At 43.9% G+C, this 23,980-nt stretch overlaps 1 protein-coding gene across 1 annotated transcript in view; it reads left to right on the plus strand.

Moving 5' to 3' along the window:
* The window catches only part of LOC126297570 (Down syndrome cell adhesion molecule-like protein Dscam2), a 647,360-nt gene that overhangs the window by 232,761 nt on the left and 390,619 nt on the right, over window positions 1-23,980 (plus strand). The window contains exon 7 of the mRNA XM_049988565.1: window positions 17,579-17,699. Coding sequence (XP_049844522.1) covers window positions 17,579-17,699 — 121 coding nt within the window. The remainder of the gene's footprint in view (window positions 1-17,578; window positions 17,700-23,980) is intronic.

A 23,980-nucleotide genomic window follows, 5' to 3' on the forward strand; every position in this document is an offset into this window, starting at 1 on the left:
GTTGTTTTGCGTGGCACTATCATAGCACAGGCCTACATTCATGTTTTAAGCACCTTCTTGCTACCCACTGTTGAAGAGCAGTTAGGGTACAACGACTGCACCTTTCAACAGGATCGATCACCTGTTCATAAAGCACGGCCTGTGGCGTAGTGACTACACGATCATAACATCCCTATAATGGACTGGCCTGCACAGAGTCCTGACCTGAATCCTCTACAACCCCTTTGGGATGTTTGGGAATGCCGATTTCGTGGGAGGCTCTTACCGACTGACATCGATACCTTTCCTCACTGCAGCACTCCGTGAAGAATGGGCAGCCATTCCGGAAGAAAACTTCCAGCAGCTGATTGAACTTCTGCCTAAGAGAGTGAACGCTGTCATCAAGGCCAAGGGTGGGTCAACACCATACTGAATTCAAGGATTACCGATGGAGGCTGCCACGAACTTGTAATTCATTTTCAGCCACGTGTCCGGATACTTTCTACATCTACATCTACATCCATACTCCGCAAGCCACCTGACGGTGTGTGGCGGAGGGTACCCTGAGTACCTCTATCGGTTCTCCCTTCTATTCCAGTCTCGTATTGTACGTGGAAAAAAGGATTGTCGGTATGCTTCTGTGTGGGCTCTAATCTCTCTGATTTTATCCTCATGGTCTCTTCGCGAGATATACGTAGGAGGGAGCAATATACTGCTTGACTCTTCGGTGAAGGTATGTTCTCGAAACTTTAACAAAAGCCCGTACCGAGCTACTGAGCGTCTCTCCTGCAGAGTCTTCCACTGGAGTTTATCTATCATCTCCGTAACGCTTTCGCAATTACTAAATGATCCTGTAACGAAGCGCGCTGCTCTCCGTTGGATCTTCTCTATCTCTTCTATCAACCCTACCTGGTGCGGATCCCACACTGCTGAGCAGTATTCAAGCATTGGGCGAACAAGCGTACTGTAACCTACTTCCTTTGTTGTCGGATTGCATTTCCTTAGGATTCTTCCAATGAATCTCAGTCTGGCATCTGCTTTACCGACGATCAACTTTATATGATCATTCCATTTCAAATCACTCCTAATGCGTACTCCAAGCTAATTTATGGAATTAACTGCTCCCAGTTGCTGACCTGCTATTTTATAGCTAAATGATAGGGGACCTATCTTTCTATGTATTCGCATCACATTACACTTGTCTACATTGAGATTCAATTGCTATTCCGTGCACGATGCGTCAATTCGCTGCAGATCCTCCTGCTTTTCAGTACAATTTTCCATTGTTGCAACCTCTCGATACACCACAGCATCATCTGCAAAAAGCCTCAGTGAACTTCGGATGTCATCCACCAGGTCATTCATGTATATTGTGAATAGCAACGGTCCTATGACACTCCCCTGCGGCACACCTGAAATCACTCTTACTTCGGAAGACTTTTCTCCATTGAGAATGACATGCTGCGTTCTGTTATCTAGGAACTCCTCAATCCAATCACACAATTGATCTGATAGTCCGTATGCTCTTACTTTGTTCATTAAACGACTGTGGGGAACTGTGTCAAACGCCTTGCGGAAGTCAAGAAACACGGCATCTACCTGTGAACCCGTGTCTAAGGCCCTCTGAGTGTTGTGGATGAATAGCGCGAGCTGGGTTTCACACGACCGTCTTTTTCGAAACCCATGCTGATTCCTACAGAGTAGATTTCTAGTCTCCAGAAAAGACATTATACTCGAACATAATACGTGTTCCAAAATTCTACAACTGATCGACGTTAGAGATATAGGTCTATAGTTCTTCTTGAAAACGGGGATGACCTGTGCCCTTTTCCAATCCTTTAGAACGCTTCGCTCTTCTAGAGACCTACGGTACACCGCTGCAAGAAGGGGGGCAAGTTCCTTCGCGTACTCTGTGTAAAATCGAACTGGTATCCCATCAGGACCAGCGGCCTTTCCTCTTTTGAGCGATTTTAATTGTTTATCTATCCCTCTGTCGTCTACTTCGATATCTACCATTTTGTCAACTGTGCGACAATCTAGAGAAGGAAGCACAGTGCAGTCTTCCTCTGTGAAACAGTTTTGGAAGAAGACATTTAGTATTTCGGCCTTTAGTCTGTCATCCTCTGTTTCAGTACCATTTTGGTCACAGAGTGTCTGGACATTTTGTTTTGCTCCACCTACCGCTTTGACATAGGACCAAAATTTCTTAGGATTTTCTGCCAAGTCAGTACATAGAACTTTACTTTCGAATTCATTGAAAGCCTCTCGTATAGCCCTCCTCACACTACATTTCGCTTCGCGTAATTTTTGTTTGTCTGCAAGGCTTTGGCTATGTTTATGTTTGCTGTGAAGTTCCCTTTGCTTCCGCAGCAGTTTTCTAACTCGGTTGTTGTACCACTGTGGCTCTTTCCCATCTCTTACGATCTTGCTTGGCACATACTCATCTAACGCATATTGTACCATGGTTTTGAACTTTGTCCACTGATCCTCAACACTATCTGCACTTGAGACAAAACTTTTGTGTTGAGCCGTCAGGTACTCTGTAATCTGCTTTTTGTCACTTTTCCTAAACAGAAAAATCTTCCTACCTTTTTTAATATTTCTATTTACGGCTGAAATCATCGATGCAGTAACCGCTTTATGATCGCTGATTCCGTGTTCTGCATTAACTGATTCAAATAGTTCGGGTCTGTTTGTCACCAGAAGATCTAATATGTTATCGCCACGAGTCGGTTTTCTGTTTAACTGCTCAAGGTAGTTTTCAGATAAAGCACTTAAAAATATTTCACTGGATTCTTTGTCCCTGCCACCCGTTATGAACGTTTGAGTCTCCCAGTCTATATCCGGCAAATTAAAATCTCCACCCAGAACTATAATATGGTGGGGAAATCTACTCGAAATATTTTCCAAATTATTCTTCAGGTGCTGAGCCACAACAGCTGCTGAGCTCGGGGGCCTATAGAGACATCCAATTACCATGTCTGAGCCTGCTTTAACCGTGACCTTCACCCAAATCATTTCACAATTCCAATCTCCGTCAATTTCCTTCGATACTATTGCACTTCTTATCGCTATAAACACGCCTCCCCCTTCACTGCCCAGCCTATCTCTGCGGTATACATTCCAATCAGAGTTTAGGATTTCATTACTGTTTACGTCTGGTTTCAGCCAACTTTCTGTTCCGAGTACTATATGGGCGTTGTGACCGTTTATTAATGAGAGCAGTTCTGGGACCTTTCTATAGACGCTCCTGCAGTTTACTATTAGCACATTAATGTTGTTATTCCTTGTTGCATTTTGCCTACTCCTGCCTTGCCGCGTCTCAGGAGGCGTCTTGTCGGGCCTAGGGAGGGAATTCTCTAACCTAAAAAAAACCATGTGCACTCCACACGTACTCCGCTACCCTCGTAGCCGCTTCCGGCGTGTAGTGCACGCCTGACCTATTCAGGGGGCCCTACATTTCTCCACTCGATAGCGGAGGTCGAGAAATTTGCACCCCAGCTCTCCGCAGAATCGTCTGAGCCTCTGGTTTACTTTTGATCACATAGTGTGCGTTCCGCTGCTTTATTTGACACCGAGCGGCGCCTGTGCATGAGTCGTGATCAGAACAGTGGTCCGAATAGTTGTGATGCATTGTGTCAGAGCTAAGCAAATTCCAACTCGGGCAAAGTGTTGGTGCTTTATGGCGAGTTCTCCAGTAACCAAGGCAGCCAAAGTCTTTTTTTCTGTTTTGCTTTTGTTTCGAGAGGCTTTATCGATAATTTTACAGCATCCAGGGAAAGCAAGAAAGCATCATCCGTCAAGTCACAACGCGGACGAAAGTGTGTGTTGAGTGAGCGCAACTGACGGTCATTAAAGAGGACTTCGACTACAAATAGGAGAGCGGCAGCTGCAAAAGTCACTGCAGAACTGAATGTCGCGCTAGTGAATCCTGTCAGCAACAGAACAACACGAAAGGATCTCTATAAGATGGCAACCTTGGTACGGAAGCCATAAAACCTGAGCTGTGGAGCAACAGAAGGAATTCATTCGGTCAGATGAGTCTTGTTTCACGTTGTTTCCAACTTCTGGCAGAGTTTACGTTCCAAGAATGAAACATGTCTGGGGGTTCGGTCATGATTTTGGCAGTTATACTGTGGTATTCCAACGACTCCCTGATAACTGTACAGGGGCACATTACTGCCAATAATTTTGACCCTATGGATTGGGTCCACCCTGTGGCAGAATGTTTGATCTCCAGTGGTGATGGTTTGTTCCACGATGACAGGGCTTCTGTTCTCACAGCTCCCATCGTCCAGCAGTGGTTGAGAGAGCACGAGGATAAATTCTCGCATCTCCCCTTTCCCTCACAGCCACCAGATCTCAATATTACTGGATCTTTGTGACCTACTTTCGAGAGGAGGGTCCGTGATCGGTATCTACCTCCATCATTGTTACCTGAAATTGGCACTATCTTGCATGAGGAGTGGTATAAGATACCCCTGAAAACCGTAAAGGTTCTTTATTCACCCATTCCGAGATGTCTGTAAACTGTTTTGAATCCAAACGCCTTTCCTACACCGTTTTAGGCATGTTAATATTTGTGTTTTTCATGTTTCCATATTTTTGGCCGCGCTCTGTATGTCTTACACTATTATAAATATCACTGTCTTTCATAACACAATCGGCAAGAGATACATTTCTACACACATCACCCCGGTTCCCAGAACTCCTGAAGATAGACATTTACTGTGGATATTGTATCACGAACACAGTCCCTTTGACTGTTCAGAAGGTGTAAATAGTCCGCATTGTTACTTTGTGCCAGGAACAGCTCTCAACAAGGGAAGTGTCCAGGCGATGTTGTTCGGACATGGAGGAGATACAGAGGCAGAAACTGTCGATGACATGCCTCGCTCAGGCCGCCCGAGGGCTACTACTGCAGTGGATGACCGCTACCTACGGATTATGGCTCGGAGAAACCCTAAGAGCAGCACCACCATGTTGAATAATGCTTAACGTGCAGCCACAGGACGTCGTGTTACGACTCAAACTGTACGCAATAGGCTGCATGATGCGCAGCTTCACTCCTGACGTCCATGGCGAGATCCATCTTTGCAACTACGATAGCGTGTAGCGCGGTACAGATATGCCCAACGACATGCCGAATGCGAATCCACCGCTCAGGATTGGCATCACGTTGTCTTCACCGTTGAGTGTCGCATATGCCTTCAACCAGACAATCATCAGAGACGTGTTTGGAGGCTACCCAATCAAGCCAAACGCTTTGGGCACACTGTCCAGCGAGTGCAGCAAGGTGGAGGTTCCCAGCTGTTTTGGGATGGCATTATGTGGGGCCGACGTACGTCGCTGATGGTCGTGGAAGGCCTTGTAAGGGCTGTACGATACGTGAATGGCATCCTGCGACCGATGGTGCAACCATATCGGCAGCATATCGGCGAGGCATTCGTCTTCGTGGACGACAACTCGCACCCCCATCGTGCACATCTTGTGAATGACTTCTTTCAGGATATCGACATCGCTCGACTAAAGTGGCCAGCATGTTTTCCACACATGAACCCTATCGAACATGCCTGGGATGGACAGAAAAGGGCTTTCTTTGAACGACCTGACCCACCAACCACTCTGAGGGATCTACGTCGAATCACCGTTCAGCTGTGGGACAATCTGGACCAACAGTGCCTTGATGAACTTGTGGATAGTATGCCAAGACGAATACCGACATGCATCAATGCAAGACGACGTGCTACTGGCTATTAGAGTTACCGGTGAGTACAGCAGTCTGGACCACCACTTCTGGAGCGCTCGCTGTATGGTGCAAAATGGCTCTGAGCACTATGGGACTTAATTTCTAAGGTCATCAGTCCCCTAGAACTTAGAACTAATTAAACCTAACTAACCTAAGGACACCACACACATCCATACCCGAGGCAGGATTCGAACCTGCGACCGTAGCGGTCGCGCTATTCCGGACTGTAGCGCCTAGAACCGCTCGGCCACCCCGGCCGACGCTGTATGGTGGTACAACATGCAATATGTGGTTTTCACTACCAGTAGAAAGGGTGGAAATGATGCTTATATTGATCTCTATCCCAATTTTCTGTACAAGTTCCGGAACTCTCGGAACCGAGGTGATGCAAATCTTTTTTTGATGTGTGTAGTTTCGGGATCGTCGATATATAGATCCATTCATTTAATTTCAGTGCATTTACATAATTTCTGTTTTATTTACACTATGACATGGTCATACAGGCAAAGCAAAATAGTGTAATCTGTTGTTAGAAGTGTTTCCAAAATCGATTATTAGACTTTTTACCGAGATTGCTGATTAACACTGTAATTAGGGCATTTGACTAGATGGAATCTTAGACTGGGAATTTAATTCCCTTCCACGTATGCAGATTTAGCGTTTCCTGTGGTGCCAGTATACCGCTTAAGGCAAATCCTGTGTGATTCCTTTGGAAACGACACTATGTTAGACCTCCCAACACAATTTTAGACCTCTCGTGACGCTAATATTTTTCCATCCGACGCACTGACAAACAACGTTAGTCTCTTTTCCTCTTAACCATCAATGCTGTGTTATTATTTTCTCTTCTTGATATTTTCATATCAATACAGTAAAGTATTTTAGTTGATTGCTGACTCACAGATCACAAATACTCACGGGTGATGTCAGGATCCCGTTTCTATACAACGACGAGTTTACAAGTTCAGTAGTTCCGTCTGCAGAAAGTTGTTTTATTTAGAGCCGAGTGTTGCTTCATTGTGACCATAGGCCGCAACATTTATTACGTTCTTTATTTGTGTACATTCAATGCCACAGAAACACTACAAACTTTAGTTCAAAACAAAACTATAAACATGAATTAAATAGCATCATGAAAGCTGATAAGTAACTATCGATATTGTACCACAGGAATATGTGGAGCAAGGTCTGGGTGAATAAAGTGTAGAATGACAAATTCCGAGATTTATTAACTAAAAACATACAGTTGGTAAATAAAATAATTTATGAAATGAGGTTTATCTGGCCACGAATCACTCTAAATTTTACAATTAAAACGTACAATTAGTTAAAAAATGAATTTTAAGAAACCAGGTTCATGACACCAGATAAATCACTATAGGATTCATATATACATTATACCACAGAAAACTGCACTGGTAGCTACTTAGACGGAGGGCGTCCATAAGATACAAGGTTCAATGCTAAATTTCCGTACGAGCCATTATAATGGATTACATAAGGTTCAAAAGTGGCTCTGAGAACTATGGGACTTAACGTCGGAGGTCATCAGTCCCCTAGAACTTAGAACTACTTAAACCTAACTAACCTAAGGACAACACACACATCCATGCCCGAGGCAGGATTCGAACCTGCTACCGTAGCGGTCGCGCGGTTCCAGACTGAAGTACCTAGAACCGCTAGGCCACCATGGCCGGCGATTACATAAGGCAATACTTCTAGTCATCTAGAAAATGAGAAATATTAGCATTCCTCAAAACACGATTACAATTCTTGTTGTACTAAGTTGAACATGTGGCTATTGTATTCCATTCAAAGACGCCACGACAGTAGCCCGGTGACAATCAAAATTCCCGGTACTCTCCATATTATAGTAAGAAATTTGTAAGACGTTCCTTAAAATTATGTGCTGTAGGATATGTACCGGCTCACACTACGCGGGTTAAAATTTTATGGCTCCGAATAAATAAATTATTTAAGGTATACTTCATCAGAACACTATTTTAAGGAGTTCCACGTGTCTTCTAAAATATCTCAGTAACTAGATCAATATAAAACAACTTTCAGTATTCAAGACAATAACAATCACAAAATACACTGGTGTCCAAAATTAAAGTAACAAACTTCTACTTCCCCGTCTTGTGACTAATGGACGATATAATTATATATACTGTCATGAGATGTTACGATCATGCTCTGCATGGAAGATGGCTTTCCGACCAACGGACAACCACGCCAGCAATGACTTCAGAGCACGTATGAAGGGGGGTAGTGTTTATAGGGTAGTCCCGCATTCACAATCGCTGTGCACACAGTCACAGGCGGTGCAGAACAGCACAGAGAAGGCGCCTACAGGTTCCCTGCCGTGGAGGGCCATACGAGGAATGGAAGCAGGAGAGTCGCAAACTAATATGGCCCGATGACTTAATGTGAATCATAGTGTTGTTTCTTGGATGAGGCGACAGTTTATAGAGGCAGCAACTGTATCCCGGAGACTAGGACAGAGTCGACCACGTATGACATCAGAAAGAGTGGAACTTTATTTGACAGTAAGGGCATGACGGTACCGCCTTAGTACTGCACTGCAACTGGCATCTGACCTCGTAGCACCTCCTGGAGGTGTTGTATCGAGGTAAACGGTGCACAGAAGGCTTCTGTAGAGTGGTCTTTATTGTCGGTGACCTGTTGTCTGTTTACCTCTGGTGTGTCTACACTGAAGGGAACGACTAGAGCGGAGCCGTCAACATGCCACCTGGACTGTCGATGAGTCCCGATTTCGTCTGGAGAGTGATTTTCGACGAATTCACCTCTGTAGGGCACGTGGAACACGATTTCTGGACCCAAACTTCGTGGGAAGAGACCGGTAACGAGGAGTACCCTTAGTGGTGCTACTGTCTGCATTCCATAGTGCTCGCATAAATCATATGATTCCCACACAAGGAGAGACATTGTTTTTCCCCGTCAGATTAAGCATGAAATACGGCACAGCAGCGTCTATAGTTTACAGTTTCTGTGTAGTTCGATGCAATGTCTCTTCGGACATGCATACATTTTTTGTAATTATTTTTAATTTTAATAAATAACATAAATATCGCCATCTCTAACGTCGTAATGTCAGCATTACTAACACTAAAAAAAGCACCCGTCTTCAGGCCACGAGTGGCCCATAGGGACCATCCGACCGCCGTGTCATCCTCAGTTGAGGATGCGGATAGGAGGGGCGTGGGGTCAGCACACCGCTCTCCCGGTCGTTATGGTGGTATTCTTGACCGACGCAGCTACTATTCGGTCGAGTAGCTCCTCAATTGGCATCACGAGACTGAGTGCACCCCGAAAAAGGGCAGCAGCACATGGCGAATGGATGGTCACCCATCCAAGTGCCGACCATGCCCGGTAGCGCTTAACTTCTGTGATCTCACGGGAACCGGTGCATCCACTGCGGCAAGGCCGTTGCCCAGCATTACTAATACATGTTCTAAATGATACATGTTGAGTGCTGAGAAGATTATTCACTGACACCTCTGCGCAATCCTCTGAGGACACAGTCCAAAGATCGTTGTGTAGACAATCGTCCCTTACTGCCCTTAATGGCGGTGGGTAGCCCTTGCCGCCCTCCGTCCTGTGAAATGAACTATCCAACAAATTTTACGTGGTCTTACGTTTATAAAACGTATTTAACGTACAGCCATGGAATCCTAAGGAATCCTCTTGTGATAAAATACCAATACGATTGACACAGTCAAGGAATGCTTTCGCACATCTGCAGAAGATGGCTGGACAATTAGTACTTTACATAATTTGAATGCTGCTGAGAATCAAATGTTGCATATCTGAAAGCAATAAACCGTGGAATTAGGTCTAGAGTTTTTCTAAAAGGAGGTTTGAACGTGAGGACGATTAAGAGACGATTTTGTTCTCACGATCGATATGAATTTGGCACGTTGAGCCTTAAGAGATGCCCTGCCTACAGAACTCAAGTGTCGCTGAGTGGCGACCGCCGTAGCGCTCACGTTCAGGCAGCGCCTGTCAGCTGAGAAGCGTCACGTGGGGTTTAGTGGGGAAGCACGAGAGATGACGCAGCCACCGGCTGCTGACGAGTACCTGAGGCGGTCTTGATCTCCGCGCTAGGCCTCCCGGCAGAGAGACGGCTTTACGAGGTTCGCAGGCACAAAGTGCCGCTTTGATTCATTATTAATCCTCTGTAAGGGCAGGCGATCCGAGCAGCCGTTTTCAGGCATCCATCGCTCAGCAACCTTCTAACAATGACAGTGAGTTGCTGCGGCAAGTGGAGTCACAAACAACACTGCAGAAATTCTCCTGTCGTCCATCGCAGTTCATTCGCAGCACGCAAGCCATGTAACCAATAGCGTCTAGAAATGTCTACTGCATCCGTTACGAGGATGGACAGCCCGCCCGGTTGGCCTTGCTTTCTAACGCACTGCTTTCCGGGCAGGATGGAGCGCCGGTCCCAGGCACCAGTCCGCCTGGCGGAAATGTGTCGAGGTCAGGTGAGCCACCCAGTCTGTGGATGGTTTTTAGATTAGATTAGATTTACTTTCATTGCAATTAATCCATAGTGAGGAGGTCCTCCAGGATCTAGAACATGTCAGAAAAACAACAATAACTGACAAATACACTCCTGGAAATTGAAATAAGAACACCGTGAATTCATTGTCCCAGGAAGGGGAAACTTTATTGACACATTCCTGGGGTCAGATACATAACATGATCACACTGACACAACCACAGGCACATAGACACAGGCAACAGAGCATGCACAATGTCGCCACTAGTACAGTGTATATCCACCTTTCGCAGCAATGCAGGCTGCTATTCTCCCATGGAGACGATCGTAGAGATGCTGGATGTAGTCCTGTGGAACGGCTTGCCATGCCATTTCCACCTGGCGCCTCAGTTGGACCAGCGTTCGTGCTGGACGTGCAGACCGCGTGAGACGACGCTTCATCCAGTCCCAAACATGCTCAATGGGGGATCCGGAGATCTTGCTGGTCAGGGTAGTTGACTTACACCTTCTAGAGCACGTTGGGTGGCACGGGATACATGCGGACGTGCATTGTCCTGTTGGAACAGCAAGTTCCCTTGCCGGTCTAGGAATGGTAGAACGATGGGTTCGATGACGGTTTGGATGTACCGTGCACTATTCAGTGTCCCCTCGACGATCACCAGAGGTGTACGGCCAGTGTAGGAGATCGCTCCCCACACCATGATGCCGGGTGTTGGCCCTGTGTGCCTCGGTCGTATGCAGTCCTGATTGTGGCGCTCACCTGCACGGCGCCAAACACGCATACGACCATCATTGGCACCAAGGCAGAAGCGACTCTCATCGCGGAAGACGACACGTCTCCATTCGTCCCTCCATTGACGCCTGTCGCGACACCACTGGAGGCGGGCTGCACGATGTTGGGGCGTGAGCGGAAGACGGCCTAACGGTGTGCGGGGCCGTAGCCCAGCTTCATGGAGACGGTTGCGAATGGTCCTCGCCGATACCCCAGGAGCAACAGTGTCCCTAATTTGCTGGGAAGTGGCGGTGCGGTCCCCTACGGCACTGCGTAGGATCCTACGGTCTTGGCGTGCATCCATGCGTCGCTGCGGTCCGGTCCCAGGTCGACGGGCACGTGCACCTTCCGCCGACCACTGGCGACAACATCGATGTACTGTGGAGACCTCACGCCCCACGTGTTGAGCAATTCGGCGGTACGTCCACCCGGCCTCCCGCATGTCCACTATACACCCTCGCTCAAAGTCCGTCAACTGCACATACGGTTCACGTCCACGCTGTCGCGGAATGCTACCAGTGTTAAAGACTGCGATGGAGCTCCGTATGCCACGGCAAACTGGCTGACACTGACGGCGGCGGTGCACAAATGCTGCGCAGCTAGCGCCATTCGACGGCCAACACCGCGGTTCCTGGTGTGTCCGCTGTGCCGTGCGTGTGATCATTGCTTGTACAGCCCTCTCTCAGTGTCCGAAGCAAGTATGGTGGGTCTGACACACCGGTGTCAATGTGTTCTTTTTTTCCATTTCCAGGAGTGTATTTACAACTCAAACAAATAAGCTAATGTACCATTCCACAGGTCCCACGTGGAGTGATCATCATTTTTTAATGAACACTATATGAAAGAATCATTTTACAAATACTAATGCACTGAATTTAAAATAATTTTTTTTAAATTTATTTATAAGGTAATATACGTGTAATACAACTACTATAATACTTATTTACAATGAACACATTACTGTACTGAAGCGGAGCAGAAGTTAGATTTAACTTATATATATACACACACAAATCAATTGGTTCTACTGAGAAATTCATCAATAGAGTAGAAGGAGTTGGCTACCAATAAATCCTTTAGGCTTCTCTTAAACTGAATTCCATTGGTTGTTAAGTTTTAATGGCTGCTGGCAAGCTATTGAAAACGTGTGTTCCTGAATAATGCACACCTTTTTGAACAAGACTAAGTGACTTTAAATCCTCGTGACGATTATTCTTATTTCTAGTATTGATTCCATGAATTGAGTTGTAGGTTTGAAAAAGTGATATATTTTCAATGACAAATTTCATTAAAGAATAAATATATTGGGAAGCAGTAGTCAGTATCCCTAGTTCCGTAAACAGGCTTCTGGAGGATGTTCTTGAGTTCACACCACATGTAACTCTTATTGCACGTTTTTCTGCCCGAAAAACTTTAGCTTCGCTTGATGAATTACACTAAAAAGTAATTGAATGAAAGTAAGCATAGTATGCCAGCTTTTTCATTTTTATATCCTCTATGTCTGACACAATTCGCATTGCAAATAGAGATTTGTTAAGACGCTTCAGCAGTTCTGTGGTGTGCTTTTCCCACTTGAATTAGTTATCAAGCAGTAACCCCAAGAATTTAACGTTGTCCACTTCTTCTATCTGCTTGTCACCATATGTTAGGCATATAGTCGTGGGACACCGCTTACAAGTTCTGAACTGCATGTAGTGTGTTTTTTCAAAATTTAGTGGCAAGGAATTGGCTAGGAACCAACGATTAATGTCGATAAATATTTTGTTAGCTGATCTTTCTAAGACTACACTTGATTTGCTATTTATTGCAATGTGTGTATCATCGGCAAACAAAACGAACTTGGCATCTGGCGGTTTTCCATCTGCCTCGTCAAATGCTTTTCAGTACTTTTCAGTACGCACTTATACGCTGAAGGTATAAATTGTTTTCATTGCTCGTGAAGCAATATTATGCTCCAAGAGCAATGAATAGTTCAATGAATAGCAATAGAGCAATAAACAGTTCATGCCAGCGTTTTCTGTGGACTGATCTGGCAAGTGATGATCATTTGATGTCGATTCGTAGAAGGTTGATGGTCCTATCGCCCACCTACACTGCTGTCAATTTTCTAATTGCAATATTTAATAACTTAAAATATTTAAACAGAAATTTAAGAATCTTCGAAATTAAGATCACACAGACATAAGTAACAGATTGACTTAATTATGGAAGATTTTTCGGGAAACCTCATACGATGTTTCAGGTACGAAGACAAGAAAAGAAAAGAAAAGCTCAAATGGAACAAAGGGTGGCTTTTAAAGAGAAGATTCTTATTCAAACAACATTAAAATATCACAAAATATGTGCATTAAACAGTACTGTCTGTAAGCGTAGGACGAAATGAGAACATGAAATTAAAATTTGTTAACAGGAACAAAAATAACGCAAGTGTCTGAAAAAAACTTAATTTGGGTAGACTTCACCAGCTCGGGTAGCACATGGCACAGTGAATCATAAACACAAAAAGTTAACAATGCTCCTCTTTGAGGCAAATGATATGAGTGCAGTAATTAGTGTATCTTACAAGAACAGTGACACTTCTGAAACTTCCTGCAGATGAAAACTATTGCCAGACTGGGACTAGAAGCACGCACGTTAAGCAGGAAAACCGTTTACATTGAGAAGTAGGAGGTGAGGTGCTACCACAAGTAAAGCTGTTGGGTGAGAGGGGGGGGGGGAGGGGGAGGTCGTGAGTCGTGCTCGGGTAGCTGGGTCCGTAGAGCACTTGCCCGTGAAGACAAAGGTCCCTGGTTCCAGTCCTGATCTGGCACACAGTTTTAATCTGCCAGGAAGTTTTATATCAGCGCACACTCCGCTGCGGAGCGGAAGATTCATTCCGGTGACAACCTTATTAAAATAAAACTGATTAAACGTATTTTTAATGTTTTAACCAACAAGGTAATATTTTTGTAGTTGGTATTAACCAGCTGAACTATAAATAAAATTGAGGAAGAAAGAGGGGCGTTTTCAGTTAAATTACGGAGATTGACTGGTACCCTTGTTCCAGAATAACAGCGGTTTCTTGTTACATCAGATAATCGTCCCCAGATCCGTCATCATTCAGACGAAGGACTACTCGAACATTCACCGTGCCACTGACTCAGGTCATTGGAGGCAGTTTTATACTGTGAGGAAAATTCAGCTGGACTACCATGGGACCTGTGGTAGTAATCGAAGGCGCCCTGACAGTTGTAGACAACGCGGGCGTTGGAGACGCTTCCATCCTTTCATGCTTGATGCCTTTCCCTGCAGCGATGGCATCTTCCAGTACAATAACTGTCGATGTCAAAAGGTCAGAATCGTGCCACGATAGTGAACTCACTTTGTTGTCGTGTGCACCAAATTCGTGTGATGTGAACCCGATGGGATCTCTCCCTACGAAGATCCCAATGGGATCTGTCCCTACAAACCACTGGCCGTAATTAACAGAAACCACGTGTTAAGTGCGCAGATATCTTGTGCCACATAGTTCCGGAAACCTATCAAGGGCTTTTCAGACCCATGCCATTCAGAATCGCCTATATACTGTGTTCCAAGGGAGGACAAACGCTCTATTAAGCGGGCAGTCATAACGTCTCGGCTCATCAGCGTATGTACATGCCCCAAGGAAATTCCTCGTTGAAAATTATTTTATGGTTACCTGAAATTATCATTCAGTGGAAAAAACTAGCTATAAATTTGTGTTGTACTATTCTTGTGAAAAGCAATTTATTTTCCAAGATCCCTATGTATTGCCACCTTCAGATACATAAAACCGGGGAGTGTAGTTACATCATACAACTGAAACCACGCTGGCACATTAGGACTACACAATATGCATACGAAAGTCGAGGCCCTACAATGACATGCCAGGTGTGCTATCATATTGCATGTACAACTTGGAGTACGAATGGCAGGAACAAGGCATACCACATCTTGCCTGTCTGTGGTATAATGCCATGTTGGGTGGGACAGTATACTGTGTAGTCCTAATGCGACTGTGTGTTTAAGCAATGCCAGATTTTATGGATCTGAAGATAGCAATACATATTGCCGAAACATATTATGCAGTAATTGTGTTAACACAGTGATCTTGGCAAATAAGTTGCTTTTCACAAGAACACTACTTGGAACACGCCCGGGTGTTCAAATGGGGGTGGGGACCCTTAAACTGGTTGTCGCTTCTGCTTTTCTAGACCATGCGCCTTGTCCACACCACGTACCTGATAATCCCGCGGCGGTCGTGCTGTTCTGCTCCACACTGCTAGTGACTTCCCTGAAATCATCTATCGAAATATTCAAGCGAGTCAGAGGAGCCACTTATCGTCAGAACACAACACTGTTCTACGTCTGGTATGAACAACTACATTCTGACACGATTAAAGGGAACCGCAGGTTGCGCTGTTTACATTCTAATTCATAAGAGTTTATCCCAATTAATGAATGATTACCAGTCCACAATATCACTCAAATGAGCGTACGTGTAAGCGACACGACGCGGGTGATTGTTGATGATGCGGAAGCCGAAAGATAGCGCGAAAGTTCTTACACTCGCCAGGCAAACACAGATTTCTTTTGGTACCAGTCCTCCTTCACACTAGTAGTGATATGACACTGTCCGTAAAGTTAATTTTTCAGTTCTCAGTTCTCACTTGTACGAGCGTGCGCGTAACCTTTGTGGCGAGTCTGCTTTTGATGTCCTCTTTGCTCCGCCCGTCATTGGTTATTTTACTGCCAAGGTAGCAGAATTCCTTAACGTCATTGACTTCGTGACCATCAATCCTGATGTTAAGTTTCTCGCTGTTCTCATTTCTACTACTTCTCATTACCTTCGTCTTTCTCCGATTTACTCTCAAACCATACTGTGTACTCATTAGATTGTTCATTCCGTTCAGCAGATCATTTAATTCTTCTTCACTTTCACTCCGGATAGCAATGTCATCAGCGAATCGTATCATTGATATCCTTTCACCTTGTATTTTAGTTCCACTCCTGAACCTTTCTTTTATTTCCATCATTGCTCCCTCGATGTACAGATTGAAGAGTAGGGGCGAAAGGCTACAGCCCTGTCTTACACCCTTTTTAATACGAGCACTTCGTTCTTGATCGTCCACTCTTATTATTCCCTCTTGGTTGTTGTACATACTGTATATGACCCGTCTCTCCCTATAGCTTACCCCAACTTTTTTCAGAATCTCGAACAGCTTGTACCACTTTATATTGTCGAACGCTTTTTCCAGCTCGACAAATCCTATGAACGTGTCTTGATTTTTCTTTAGCCTTGCTTCCATTATTAGCCGTAACGTCAGAATTGCCTCTCTCGTGCCTTTACTTTTCCTAAAGTCAAACTGATCGTCACCTAGCGCATTATCATGTGTCCGGAAATGCTTAATTTCCATGTTAGAGCTCATTTTAGTTTCATCCACCTACGCTCAATGGAGCACGTTATCATGATTTCATACGGGATACTCTACCTGTGCTGCTAGGACATGTATCTTTACAAGTACGGCACAACATGTGGTTCATGGTCTATGGTGCTCCTGCACGTTTCAGTCGAAGTGTTCGTACGCTTCTCAGCAATAGATTCGGTGACCGATGGATTGGTAGAGGCGGACCAATTCCATGGCCACCACGCTCTCCTAACCTCAACCCTCTTGACTTTCATTTAGCCGGCGCGGTGGTCTCGCGGTTCTAGGCGCGCACTCCGGAACCGTGCGACTGTTACGGTCGGAGGTTCGAATCCTGCCTCGGGCATTGATGTGTGTGATGTCCTTAGGTTAGTTAGGTTTAAGTAGTTCTACGTTCTAGGGGACTGATGACCACAGCAGTTGAGTCCCATAGTGCTCAGAGCCATTTGAACCATTTGAACTTTCATTTATGGGGGCATTTGAAAGCTCTTGTCTATGCAACCCCGGTACCAAATGTAGAGACTCTTCGTGCTCGTATTGTGGACGGCCGTGATACAATATGTCATTCTCCAGGGCTGCATCAGCGCATCAGGGATTCCATGAGACGGAGGGTGGATGCATGAATCCTGTCTAACGGAGGACATTTTGAACATTTCCTGTAACAAAGTGTTTCAAGTCACGCTGGTACGTTCTGTTGCTGTGTGTTTCCATTCCATGATTAATGCGATTTGAAGAGAAGTAATAAAATTAGCTCTAACATGGAAAGTAACCGTTTCCGGACACATCTCCACATAACATATTTTCTTTCTTTGTGTGTGAGGAATGTTTCCTGAAAGTTTGGCCGTACCTTTTTGTAACACCCTGTATGTTCGCAATATATAGACTCTCCCTTCCATGCGGAAAAATGTGTGTTGATGGGGGAGAGCGGGGGAGGATTTGTCTCCTTTACTCCCAGCACCATCTTCTGTTAATAATAAAAGTTCAACAAATAGAATCTATTCGATCTGTGACCAGATAAATAGGAATCTTCGTAATGACGTGAAGAATAGTCCTCGAACAGCTGAGTAAGGATGACCAAGTGGTGCTGCCTGGTAAGACGCTGTGAGTGTGGTGTGCCGTGTCCGCAGAAGCCACGGGAGGCATGCCGCCCCGGCTGACGCAGCGGTCCTCCACGTCGCTGGCGGTGGCGGAGGGCCGTGACGTCACCCTCAGCTGTGCAGCGCAGGCCAACCCGGCCCCGACATTCACGTGAGTATGCAGATTAGATTAGATTAGATTAGTACTTGTTCGATATATCATGAATACGACACTTCGTAATGATGTGGAACGTGTCAGGTTAATAAAAGGTGTCTATACAAGATATTGCATTACACAAAATATTACATGACACTCAATATTTTTAATTTTTGTTTTTTGTAGGGGTTGGGGAAATTACCCACCTACTATATTCAAAAATTCATCTAAAGAGTAGTAGGAGTTGCCATTAAGAAATTCTTTTAATTTCGTTTTAAAGGCTATATGGCTATCTGTCAGACTTTTAATGCTATTAGGTAAGTGACCAAAGACTTTTGTGGCAGCCTAATTTACTCCCTTCTGAGCCAAAGTTAGATTTAACCTTGAGTAGTGAAGGTCATCCTTTCACCTAGTGTTGCAGCGATCTACACTGCTATTATTTTTTAATTCGTTCGGATTGTTAATAACAAATTTCATAAGTGTGTATATATATATATTGTGAGGCTAGCTCTTTAATAAGTGTCTGCAGGATGATCTTGATGAGCTACAGCATTTATTCTGATTACACGCTTTTGTGCAATGAATACTCTTTTACTCAATGATGAGTTACTCCAGAATATGATGTCATACGAAAGCAGAGAATGAAAATAGACGTCGTAAGCTAATTTACTCAGATGTATATCTCCAAAATTTGCAATGACAAGAATAGCATCAGTAGCTGAACTCAAACGTTTCAGCAGAACCTCATTGTGTTTTTTCCAGTTCAACCCCTCATCAATGCATACACCAAAAAATTTTGAATATTCTACCTTAGCTACCGATTTCTGATCGAAGTCTATATTTATTAATGGTGTCGTTCCATTTACTGAGTGGAACTGTATATACTGTGTTTTGCCAAAGTTTAATGAGAGCCCATTAGCAGAGAACAACTTAATTATTTTCTGAAAAACATCTTTTACAATTTAGCCCGTTAATTCTTGTCTGTTGGGTGTGATAGCTTTACTTGTATCGTTGGCAAAAAGTACCAGCTTCGCAACTTCATGAATATAGAATGGCAAGTCATTAATATATATTAAGAACAGCAGAGGACCCAAGACCGAACCTTGCGGCACCCCATTCTTGACTGTTCCCCAGTTTGAGAAATCACCCATTTTTTGCATAATATGTGGATTGCTTATTTCAACTATCTGCACTCTTCCAGTTAGGTATGATTTAAAACTTTTGAGCGCTGTGCCATTCATACCACAGTACTTGACCTTATCTATAAGTATTCCATGATTTATACAATCAAAAGCCTGTGACAGACCACAAAAAGTCCCATTGGGTTACTTTCGGTTACTCAGAGCATTTAATATTTCATTAGTGAAAGTATATATAGCATTTTCCGTTTAAAAACCCCTTCTGGAAACCAAACTGACATTTTGTTAATTTTTTTTACAAAGGTGTGAAGCTACTCTACAATAAATTACTTTTTCAAGAATTTTGGATAAGGCAGCCATAAGAGAGATTGGGCGGTAGTAGTTGACATCAAATGTATCCCCTTTTTTATACAGTGGTTTAACAATGGCATACTTCAGTCTATCTGTGAAACTACCCCGCTTCAGAGAGTTATTACATATGTGGCTAAGATTCCACTTTTTTCTTGGGAACAAGCTTTTATTATCCTGCACATTAGTAACCTGCTTGAGCATTGTTAGTGAACGTTGTATCTCTTCCCACAGCTCATACTGAAGTGGTTATAAAGTATAATACATAATTCCCGGCCAAGGCGTGGGGTTGTCGTCTTGAGAGGTAACTTCTCTACATCCCTACACGCCAAGCTTTTGCTTAACTAGAGATGTCCGTTAAAAATCCATTAAGCTGTTTCTCTTGTCAGAAAGGACAGCTTCTATCGTCAATACATAATTTCTCTACGACAGGATTCCAAACCACAGATTCACATATAGATCTGCATGCTTTATTGTGTGCAGTGGGAGTCGTTACGGATTTGACAGTATAAAAATTTGATTTTTATTTCTTACTCGATGTTCGTCAGTGCCTTCTGCCTGGCGGCTAGCTGCAGCGTATCAGTCACGTTGCACAAAACCGGACAGAACGACTATGAAACTCACGCGTTGAACCATCAGCAGCTAAACTCACGTGTTGCTGACGAGGTAACGCTACCGAACTGCGCGTCTACAATTTGGCTGACCAGTAGGGAAGGTTGGACGCGGTCACGTGGGGGTGGAGTCGTGGCCAGCCGCAGACACGCCGTCCGCCCTCTTCTGCTGGCAGCTTCTGACCGACCAGACGCTCCCCCCTCCTGCTCTCTTGGGCAGCAGCCCATTCAGTTTCGGCGGCTTCCCTAGGCCTGCCTTTCCTTTGTACGGCAGTAAACAACCGTGCACTTAAAATATGTTTGATTTTTCACTTCCGCAGGTGCCCACTGCTTTCCCTTCCTCGACAATCCTGACACACTAACAACTGTAAGCATTTGGTTAACGTGAATTCTTTACCTACCTACTACCATTCTACACTACTGGCCATTAAAATTGCTACACCATGAAGATGATGTGCAAAACACGCGAAATTTAACCGACAGGAACAAGATGCTGTGATATGCAAATGATTAGCTTTTCAGAGCACTCACACAAGTTTGGCACCATTGGCGACACCTACAACGTGCTCACATGAGGAAAGTAGCCAACCGATTTCTCATACACAAACAGCAGTTGACCGGCGTTGCCTGGTGAAACGTTGTTGTGATGCCTCAGGTAAGGAGGGGAAATGCGTACCATCACGTTGCCGACTTTGATAAAGGTCGGATTGTAGCCTATCGCGACTGCGGTTTATCGTATCGCGACATTGCTGCTCGCATTGGTCGAGATCCAATGACTGTTAGCAGAATATCGAATCGGTGGGGTTAGGAGGCAAATACGGAACACCGTGCTGGATCCCAAAGGCCTCGTATCACTAGCAGTCGATATGACAGGCATCTGATACGCATGACTCTAACGGATCGTGAAGCCACGTCTTGATCTCTGAGTCAACAGATGGGGACGTTTGCAAGACATCAACCATCTGCAGGAACAGTTCGACAGTTCGAAGACGTTTGCAGCAGCATGGACTGTCAGCTCGGAGACCATTGCTACGGTTATCCTTGACGCTGCATCACAGACAGGAGCACCTGCGATGGTTTACTCAACGACGAACCTGGGTGCACGAATGGCAAAACGTCATTTTTTCGGATGAATCCAGGTTCTGTTTACAGCATCATATGGTCGCATCCGTGTTTGGCGACATAGCGGTGAACGCACATTGGAAGCATATATTCGTCGGGTAATACTGGCGTATTAGTCGACGTGATGGTATGGGGTGCCATTGGTTACATGTCTCGGTTATCTCTTGTTCGCATTGACGAAACTTTGAACAGTGGACGTTACATTTCAGTTGTGTTACGACCCGTGGCTCTACCCTTCATTCGATCCCTGCGAAACCCTACATTTCAGCAGGATAATGCACGACCGGATGTTGCAGGTCCTGTGCGGGCCTTAGTGGATGCAGAAAATGTTGGACTGCAGCCCTGCCCAGCACATTCTCCAGATCTCTCACCAACTGAAAGATTCTGGTCAATGGTGGCCGAGCAACTGGCTCGTCACAATACGCCAGTCACTACTCTTGATGAACTGTGGTATCGTGATGAAGGTGCATGTGCAGCTGTACCTGTACACGCCATTCAAGGTCTGTTTGACTCAATGCCCAGTCGTATCAAGGCCGTTATTACGGCCAGAGATGGTTGCTCTGGGTACTGATTTCTGAGGATCTATGCACCCAAATTGCGTGAAAATTTAATCACATATCAGTTCTAGTAAAATATATTTTTAGAATTAATCATCTGCATTTCTTCTTGGTGTAGCAATTTTAAAGGCCAATAGTGTACATAAGCAGTCACTGACTTTTGGTGCAATATTATAAACACTTAAATGATCACATGTTTTCTCACCCTTTTCAGATGATATATGATTCGTAAGTCGCCATTAATACTTTGCTTTGAAATAAAATATTTAATTTCAAGCAGTATATCTTTTTGAATTTCGGATAACACTCCATGTTTCGTTCCTGCACACAGTAATAGGACAAAGAACCAGTAGCGCTTCACTTAGTGATACTAAACCTAAACATACCACCAACATCTACCAATTGAGAATATCATATAAGACATATGTAAACTTTTTCCTAACTTTTTTCTCAAGAATTACTTTTAATGTTTTTACGGCTTTATCTATCATTTCCTTCAGAAAGAATTACTTTTATTACTTAATTATTCATATATCTGACAATAATCTGTACTTCTGTAAAAAGAACTCTAGTCTTTCCACGTTAAGAACGAACTGTTATAAAATAGAGTGGATTCTACTTATAATTGTGACAAGATCCAACTTCGAGTGAATAAGAACCAGTCTTTTACTTTCTTTTATAGCAAAAGTGCAAGAAAATTACTAGCTATTTACACACTACGTTGAGTAAAATGGAAATCCACCATGCAACGACCCACAATTGGCACATTTAAAAAAATAAAAGATTGCACAATCACCGTCCGTTATTAAAATATTAGGAAGTCCCAACTTATTCAGGTGGCAGCTACTGTCCCCGATTTATTAGGAGACTTTTAGGAAAGTGTAGCTGATCTGTAAAGAATATCGCGTATAAAACACTCGTGCGATACATTGGGTGCTGATGCTGTATCCAAGGCCCATATTACACTGTCAAAGTTCTTTGTCACAGATTTTGTCAAACTTCTTTGACTAAAGTAGTTCACTCGAGCTATTACAGAACGGTCAGATTTTTCGTCGTAGTTGCCGGACAGCTAATCGTCTCTACAGCAGCAATTAATGTAATGTTGACGGCAAGCGCATTGCTTGAAATGGACGAAAAAGCGAAGAGATTGTTTGTGAAACGAAAAGAGCACACTGGAGTTTTCACCACAATTTGCTTCGTGAGCTGCAGTGTGAGGACTTAAAAGAACTACGAAAACTGAGAATGGGCGAACAGACATTTCAGTTTGTCCTTGTGGAAGTAACCTCTCAAATTTGCAAAGAAAATACTCATTGAGAAACTGAGATTTCTGCTAAAGATCGTTAAGATTTTTAGCAACAGGCGAAACCTATTCAAGTTTGCAATAGAGAACTCGCATCCCACTGTGTACCATTCCAAGCAGATCACGTGAAGCATGTTCCGAAATAACATTTTTAAAGCTACTCCACCTTTTTTCATGTATGGTGCAGCATCTGGAAGGAAAAGCAATAAATTTCCGTGTTGAATACCTTCAAGCGACAGTAACTGCAATCCAGACTCTCTGTTGTAAGCACGAATGCTTTTATTGATTCATCTTTTGAAGGGTCTAATTGCCGAATAATGGGATTGGCAAAAAGACGACACGTAGTGTCAGCTCATCTTTAATAATTTTCATTGCTTCATGTTGTCGTTCACTTACGTAACATTTTCACAGACTTGACTCATTGGGCACAGATTCGCCGTATAGTTCACTAAAAACTGTGTTAACGTAAGATTCTGTAGCTTCCACAAAGGGACTCCGACATGAATAAACTCAGTAAGTTGAATACCAACTGCGATTTTAGACTCATTGTTACAGTTGCCGTTGGAAGCATAGAGAGTTTGCTTCCAGTAGCCTTGGAAACTGCATCTTCGTGTTTTGTTGCACGAATACAACAGTGAAACCATGTTTTAGCTCCTCCTTTTGAAGGAGGTATGATCCGGTAGGAAGCCAAATAAACACAAGCGATAATTAAGGCCCTCTTGCACTGTTACCTCTTTTTCAGGTGACACTCATTGTTTTTTACAATAACAAAATAAACAATAATCAAAGTGGCAACAAAAGGTACTTATTTCGGCAATTAGGCATAGATATTTTTTTTTAAATGCAAGACAAAATGCGGCGTTTCGATCACGAAGATGTAAACCATACAGATTCACATTGAATTTTAATACAGACTTGAAACAATTTTTTTTTAAAAAAAAAAAGCATTCTGCCATAGTTTCGGGCTCGGATTATGAGTAAAATCTGAATGTTCGTATAGTAGCTAATAATAAACGAAAACACGAGTATTGGAAAGCAGACAAAACGGGAATCCCTCATTTTGTTACAGCAGCCTTCCAGAAGCCAAGACGATTGGGGAGGTTCGATTTCCCAACTGCGTAGTAACATCCATCGTTCCTACGACGCCATGCGTCAGCTCCTCTACCTTCGCGTCAGAAAGTTACTGACTTCGTAGAAAATTTCGAGAAACAAAACGAAG

Source organism: Schistocerca gregaria, chromosome 1, assembly GCF_023897955.1.
Source record: "Schistocerca gregaria isolate iqSchGreg1 chromosome 1, iqSchGreg1.2, whole genome shotgun sequence".
Classification (NCBI taxonomy): domain Eukaryota; kingdom Metazoa; phylum Arthropoda; class Insecta; order Orthoptera; family Acrididae; genus Schistocerca; species Schistocerca gregaria.